Source organism: Convolutriloba macropyga, chromosome 15 (genome assembly GCF_964194025.1).
Source record: "Convolutriloba macropyga chromosome 15, txConMacr16.3, whole genome shotgun sequence".
In the NCBI taxonomy this organism is placed as follows: domain Eukaryota; kingdom Metazoa; phylum Xenacoelomorpha; order Acoela; family Convolutidae; genus Convolutriloba; species Convolutriloba macropyga.
Window position 1 is genome coordinate 42,514,897 of NC_134482.1, and position 7,930 is coordinate 42,522,826.

Below are 7,930 nucleotides of genomic sequence, written 5' to 3' on the forward strand. Positions count from 1 at the left end.
ACTTGCCAGAACTTTGCACGCTATTGAATTTTCGATAATTATTCTTGGTATATTTTGTAGCTAAAACTAACTGAAAACCAAATTAATTGCCATATACAAGAATTTTTACCAACTGATTTTTTTCGAATTGAGTTCTTCAAAATACATTTTAAATGTGAAATATTGCAATAAACTTGCAAATTTCGTTCATGGTTTCGAACTCAAAAACAATTTTTGGACAAACATCTGGAGACATCCTGAGCCAACCAAATTCATCTCTATTAAGTTCATGTTGCTTAATAAACGACGAAAATACTTACTTTCAAAATTTTCTTTTTTTTTCACGCCAAATTATTATGGACAAAACAACAGTCGTAAAGTTTCTTCCTTATTGGTATTTTGCAAACTACCACAACAAAAACAAGATTTACCAAACAATGTGCCCTCAAATTGTGTTGAGATTGGCAGCAGCAACAAGTGTTTAGAGGGCCTTGTTAATAAGTTGATATTGATGCACTTCCGCTAACATTTTAGAGATTCTTTTTGCAGCGCGATAAACCCCAGCCCTCTCTGTTCCCATTTTCTTGTACATTCAGATGTTAATTTATAAGTTTTATTGTTTCTCTCCTCAGCGCGATAAACTCTGCCCTTTTTGTAACCCTTTCGCGCATTAGACTTAGCTATGATTATTTGTTATTTTTTGGCGGCTAGGTGTGTGCGCTCCTAATAGAGCTCAGTAATGCACCTGCTCTAGTTGTCAAAGAAACTAAAAGGACCCATGGAAAAACTTTGACAAATTTTCTGCTTTCCCCTTTCTCGAGCACATGAATCGACAAAATTGCAAGCACCTTGTAAGCATCTTGGAACTCGTGTATGCATTCATTCGCTTCCAAGATGCTTGCAAGTTTTTCAATTCGACAACCACTAAGGTTGTGAATAGTCCAGAGCTATGTGGCGTGGATAAATTCACAACAAATGTTATCATAACTGTGGTACAGGCCTAAACTGAAATGCTGCAACATAACTACAATTCAAAAAATCGTTTGTCTGTTTTTTTTGTAAGCTATGATCATTTTAAGACAATTTTTAGGGACTCTTGAGTAATTTATAGCGTCAATGTGATTTTGAAGTACCATCTTCATGTGTGTTAATTGGTTTTCGCCTAATTTTCACAAAATTATAGTTGAAAATGTTTGCCTAATGGCAACCAAAATTAGCCTTATTGAGTTTTTGCCTATTATGCTATGCCCCATGTATTTATATTATTCGAAACCCATTAAAGTAAGTTGAATATAAGCTGCGAGATTTAGTTGAATGTTTTGAACATGCAAGATTACGTCAGCATCCTTACAAAATATATTGAGGAATAAATGGGGAGGGGGGGGGCATAGTCTATTTTACACCAACGGGGATTTTTTTAAAAAAAAATCTAGATTCTCTTTGCTCCATGGCCAGTTCCGATTCGATCTTTGAAGCAACAATCTTGGTTTTGCAAGAATCATTCCCAGCATGAAAATAATTCGCAGTACTAAGCCATCAAGTTAAATTCAGTTAGAATAGTGAATGTTTCTGAATTATATAACGGACTAACTAGTTTCAACTTGACAATTCTGTTCAGTTCTTCAATGAGCGAGCTATTGCGTGATGATTTAATTTATATAGTTGAACTATCTTCGGAGGTTTAACTCTAGCAAATATTACTAAACTTGCTCTGCAAAACTGAACTATTGGTAGCAAAATCATTGTATTGCGAATAATCAAAATTTGGAGCGCACGCAAACTAAAGCAAAGTTAGCGAACGTGTTTTAAATCGCAGCTGCTTTAAATCCAATTTATGAAGAATAACGCTTCTTGGTTTCGGGAGAAAGTGCGTTAAATTAATACTAACTTGAAATTTGGAAGTTACCCCGAATAAAAAATGGGCTCGTCAAACGAGTGGGTGGCTGACAATTCATTAGCAATTGGTAAGTGATGAAATTTGTTCATATCCCTGGATAAGGGCAGTTATGGGCTAGCAGGACTTGAGATGCTGACAGGGGGTTTGTTGCAGTCGAGCTCCGAGTTTCACAAGTTTGGTTTTGGTCCTGCCATTTTTTTGTACTAGTCAGTTTGCCCCACCCAACTTATGGTCCAATCGATCATTTATTTGTAATTACTTGAGAATCAACTCAAAGAATTAATCGTTCAACTTAAGCGGTCGATTAAATGCGTCAGAGCAAAACCGCTAATTGTCTTTTTTATCCGCAATTAGTATCCAGCCAGAAACTTTAAAAATAAGTTTTTACCAATTGGGCTTTACTTCATTTCTGCGTAATTACCAGTATCCTAATTATTTTGAAAGAATTGTTTATTGTGTGGAAACTAATAAATTATGGCGTAGAAATGAGTGACAAAAAATTTCCCTAGTTTTCATGCTAACCCCAAAAAGACGCTTTGTGAAAAGTGAGAGCACATATACCCAATATCCAAGCAAATTTGAATCAAATTAGTCCAATGTCATTCGTTTTCACGTACGCTTGCAATTCTAAAATTAAAACATTGGTCTTGACAAACATACACAAAATCAAGCATGTATGTACACTTGATTGTTTGGACATTGGCCACATAATTCACTGATTCTTGCAACCAGCAACATAAATGACACGATTATAAATAAGCATAACAGTCTGACTTCCACAGACCGTCCTCATTGATGTTCAAGACTTATGTCCATATACAACAGGTTGACTGGGATGGGGGGGATAAATCCCGACTTTTTTGTAAAAAGCCTGAAAGACATTTTGTTGTCTGGAGATTGTCTGGCCAAAAATTTGGAGGTCTGGCCATAGGTCTGGATGTTATCCGTGAATAAGTCTGAAAAGTGTAACCATGAGTCAGGAATATCTCATCATGAGAGTGGAATTTGTCTGAAATTGAGGCCTGGACGTCTGGCCATATGTCTGGATGTTATCTGGCCATACCTCTTAAAATGAACATGAGTCTGGCACGTCGTAAAATTTTGATATTGTTCTCCAATTCGTTATGGCTGTGTTACCATCCTCTATTCTTGTCCGAGATGGGGAGCGGCTACGGCGGATTTAATTCTTTCCTCCACTGTAAAAATGTGTATAAGGGTTGCCTTGCTGCCCCAGGAGCTGAACAACTACTAATTTAGTGGAGTGTCCAAATTTTAATTGCAACGAAAACAAATTTGTAAAACAAAACAGAAACATGAAAAGAAAATTAAATTATTTTGCTCCAAGAATTTGATAACAAAATTAAGGTCAATTGTGGTTTCCTACGACAACTATAGTAGTTAGCTTCACTTATTGTAGTTCCAGCTCTGTCTTGTCAAATTTGTCTTAAATAAAACTTTACCCGCAAAGAAAACTTATGAGAATTTATGAAAATTTATGAAGAAAACTTTTAATGTTTCATAAATGGGGAAAATTTGATATAAAAAAATTAATATTAGATTTGCGTTGTTTACTTGGTTTTCAATGACAATAAATCATTTGTACTGCATTATAACGTTTACTGCGATCACGCATATTCAAATTTTTTTGGGAAATTATATTTCCAAGTTGTATTATAGCTGTGTAAATAAACACTCGTTATCAAAAGTAAACGATTAATTTGAAAAATTACGTATTATACTGATATTTTTGAAGATCATTTTCAGAAACGTTCCTGCTGAAGCTTTCTTCAAATTTTAAATTTTAAAAATTAAAAATTTTAAAATTTTAAAAAATTTTAGATTTTGAAAATTTAAATTTCAAGCTCCAAATTTTAAACGAGTCTAGAGAAATTTGATAAAATTACTATTTTGTTAAAGAGTTTTTTGTGAAAGTCAAAAATAAGTTATCAACACTTAGATTTAAAAATTAAAATTCAAATTTAACGAAATTCTACTCCTTATAAAAACAATTACTGTACAACTAATCCCTGGTAATAGTGCTCTGGTTTACCAATAAAAAGTAGGATAACGCGCAATGGTAACCTGCCAGAAACCTCAGTATAAAGTTGTTGAACTCCATTCAGGTTTTACAAAAACATATGTCGCAAATTGCAAACTATCCACATATCCTTATCTTATGTTCAACGCAAAAATGATCACAATAGAAAAAATGTAATGGGCATATCACATTACTATGCAGTTTTTGATAAAACAGAAAATGGAAATGGGGTTATATAATTATAAACAAACCGCTGAAACTGCCAAAAATTCTTTAATAATTTCTGCTTTATGTTTTCAGCCATCTACAACTTGGACACGAGTGAGCCTAATGTTGTCTCTTTCAAACACGGAGATTTCTTTCAAGCTCAATTCTCGACAACAGGTAATTAATTGAAAGTTATAGCGCTTTGATCGCTTGCTTCTCAAAGGAAAAGTTTTAAGGAAACCACGGTTGAGTTGCCAGATGAAATTGGGTATGTCCAGACCGTCCCGGAAGGAAGTTGCCCATATTAGCCCCTGAAGAGAGATGTGACCTTCTTTTTCAAAAAATTTCATTAAACAGATTGAATTTTAAAAATTGATCTCAACTAACAAAAATCCAATATCCGAGTTATAAGAAATTAAATACCACGCACACGAGCGCTTTTTTAGTTTTTTAGTTAAGTTTTTTTGAAACAGTGAATTGATTTTTAATGAACAGATTATTTGGCTATACGACTCTTATATATTATTTAAGAATATATAAAATGTCCAATTAACTTCTTCATGCTTTGTTTAGACTGGTTATACGGCAAAAGTTTCATCACAGGAGCAAAGGTAAGTGAAAATTCGTTTGACAGTTTCTTCTAAAAACGGTCACAAATTCCTGAACTTTTGACCTGCTTGTTTTGACCTTTTATTAGGTCATCAAAAGCTAATGATTTGAAGATGTCATTCTTGGATTCAGGATTCCAGGATATACATTGGCAATGCCAATTTTTTTGAAGCGGTGCTAAAGAGTTGGGTCTATCGAACATGAAATTTTAAGTTGATACTTTCAAGTTAATGCTAAGGCTTCAAACAGGCATCAATTTTTGAGTTTATAATGAAACCAGGAGGTTCGCTAACGTTGTCCATTTTTTAAAGTAATTAACTACCAAATCAAAATGACATCAGATAAAACCTATGCTAATGAAAAATAAAACGTTTAATGATCAGAGAAATTATTTTTTGGTTCCAAAAAAACTCAACAAGATATCTCAATAATGAAAAACAAAACGTTTAATGAACAGAGAAATTATTTTTGTTTCAACAAAAACTCAACATGATATCTCAATAATGAAAAACAAAACGTTTAATGAACAGAGAAATTATTTTTGGTTCAACAAAAAACTCAACATGATATCTCAATAATGAGACTTAGTTGCAAAAATGATACCAAATTGTAAAACCCTAGAAAGTGACAAAAACGAGAAAAAAAGGAAACGTCGACGAACTTTTACTTCTTTTAAACTTTTACTTTTTTGAGGAAAGTTAATTTAAATGTCAATAACCCATTAGCTATTTATAGATATCAGTTATTAAGTTCATTTATTTTTCGATAGCTGGCCATTGAGACCTTTTATAACCCAATATAGGGCATATAACAACATAAAATAACAACAAATACAGGACAAAAATAAAAAAAATTGCTAAATTCTCCAAGAGATCGGTGTCGCAGTCCTTAAAATCAGAAATTATAAAAGCAATAAATGTGTTGAATTGGGTATTTTAAACACTTTCCGATTGGATTTTTCTGTAACGTGACAATTAACTACAGAAACAAAAAAGAAAATTCCATATTCTGAGATGTACGTGCTTTCTAATGATACCACTCACAAAAGTCTACTATGAATATACCGATCGGCCAAAACTGTCTAAACAAAAAAACCAATTGAGTATACAGTTCCTACCTCCCCACTAAATTAGTGATCGGAACAACTAATGAAAAAGATATGATCTGAAGGACCTTAAACAGGGTTTTTATTAAGAGTAAAAAAATTGTCTACTCCTAAAAACGACGATAAATCACATTCAAGAAGGCTATTTGTTAAAAATATGATAATCAAAATGTTGGTCTATTAAGAATAGGTGCCAAAAACAATGAAAACATCATTTGCCAAAAAAGTTTGCCCATTCTGAGCTGTTTTTTTAAGTGGGTAAATCTTTTATGATAGCCATGTTGAATATTTAAGTAGCTTGAAACAGTCTGCTTTTATAACAGAGTTGGAAAATTAATCGGAAATTAAATGGCGTACAGGATAATTAGGGGCTATAAAATTATAGAACTAACTTGAGTTCTAAAAAAAATTTAGGTTATACGAATTTGCTTTTCAAAAAAATCTAGAATGTAAGAAAAATGGCTGCAACTCGGTATCTAATTAATCACAAACTTTTGTTTTGCCAAAAAGATCATAAATTGGTCAAAACATTGTGGGGCGCTATTGTGCAAGTTTTCAAATTTAATCAATGACAACTGATCTCATGCTGGAAAACGGTTGTCTATAATCTTATGCTTTAAATTTAGTCTGTATACTTTTTTGGTAGCATAAAAGCAATGAAAGAAATATTATTTACTGACAAAAGCAAACACTCAGAACACAACGAAGGATAGAAAACTAGACGGATAAGAGAAGTACATCATTTTAGGGCTCATATGTTGAATATGTAGTGATGATTATTTATAATGCGAAAACTCTTAAAGTTTAGAAAATCTTACTCTTGCTTCTCTCTTATACTTTAGATACAGAGGCCTAAGATTGCGGAAATGCAGTGTCTTTAAAGTTCATATTGTATATCAAATACACACAGTACTGTAAAACAAGTATTTTAGCGCAACTTTTTGCTCGTTTTGTTAATTCTATGCCATCACCATTATTGTGAGAGTAACGTTTGGGACCTTTGTGGGTTGCGACTCCACAACCTCCTAATTGATTTCAATCCTGTGCTCTCCACTGAGTCAATTGGTCCACAATTTGACCTACACAAGACTTACTATATTGAGCTAAAAGTTCAAGCTCTTCATCTTATGGTCACAACTTACTTACTACAGTTTATACTTAAACAAAATAGACGAATTATGTGTGATTAAAAAAAACTAATTAAAAATCTCATTGGAGGTTGTCTGGCAAGTTTTTTTGCGTTATGCCTTATTTGTTAGACAATCTTATACAAAAAGGTTATTTGTTCGTTATTAATAAACTACGAAAGTTCCTTAAACTGTTCTTTTTCTTACCAAACCAAATGTCAGCGTAAAAAGCAGCAGAGTCCCCTTAAGTTTACTTGATACTTAATTTTCAGTTCTTCATTGTTGTAAACGGTTATCAGACTCAGCACGACTGAAATAAAATTAAAAATCTTGAAAATAAATGGAGCTGATGTCATCTGTCTCTTATGGTCGTAATAAAAAGGCAGCTCATTTAAAGTTTGCAATACTAAAAATCTCTTAATAAAATGGGACAAATATTTGTAAATTATTTGTTATTGGGCAAGTTATGAGGAGACTTAACCACGAAAACTGATGAGAAAATTTGCTGCGATTGAAAATTGTCAACAACTTGCTGCTATTTTTAGTAAAAAAAGTGTCGCCATTTGAGTCGCATTCTGTAATAACTAGAATCAACTGCGCTATGATGCATGCAAATATATGGTAAAATTACTTACATTTTGAAAAAAATATCAAAAACTAATCATTTTAATTGAAAATTACGATGGTAAATTAAAACAAAGTGAATTTAATTTAACATGAGTTTAAAACGTTGAACACATATGATACCAAACTATGTTTTTATGCAATTCATAAAATTTGGAGTTTGTTTCGATAGACTAGTAACTGCTTCTACTGAATCAGTTTTAAAAACTCCGATATCGATGTTTCTTCCATACCATAATAGAGACTATTAATGGGTCCAAACAAAATTAAGCAAATTTTGTTACATGACTTTGCTCTCGTTTTTGAGAAGTCTACAAATTATTTTTGATATCAATTATAGGATT

At 32.6% G+C, this 7,930-nt stretch overlaps 1 protein-coding gene across 1 annotated transcript in view; it reads left to right on the forward strand.

Moving 5' to 3' along the window:
• Nucleotides 1-1,719: 1,719 nt before the first annotated feature.
• Nucleotides 1,720-7,930, forward strand: part of LOC142354206 (uncharacterized) — an 88,146-nt gene continuing 81,935 nt past the window's right edge. The window contains exons 1-3 of the mRNA XM_075406460.1: nt 1,720-1,943; nt 4,215-4,298; nt 4,695-4,732. Coding sequence (XP_075262575.1) covers nt 1,898-1,943; nt 4,215-4,298; nt 4,695-4,732 — 168 coding nt within the window. The 5' untranslated portion in view covers nt 1,720-1,897. The remainder of the gene's footprint in view (nt 1,944-4,214; nt 4,299-4,694; nt 4,733-7,930) is intronic.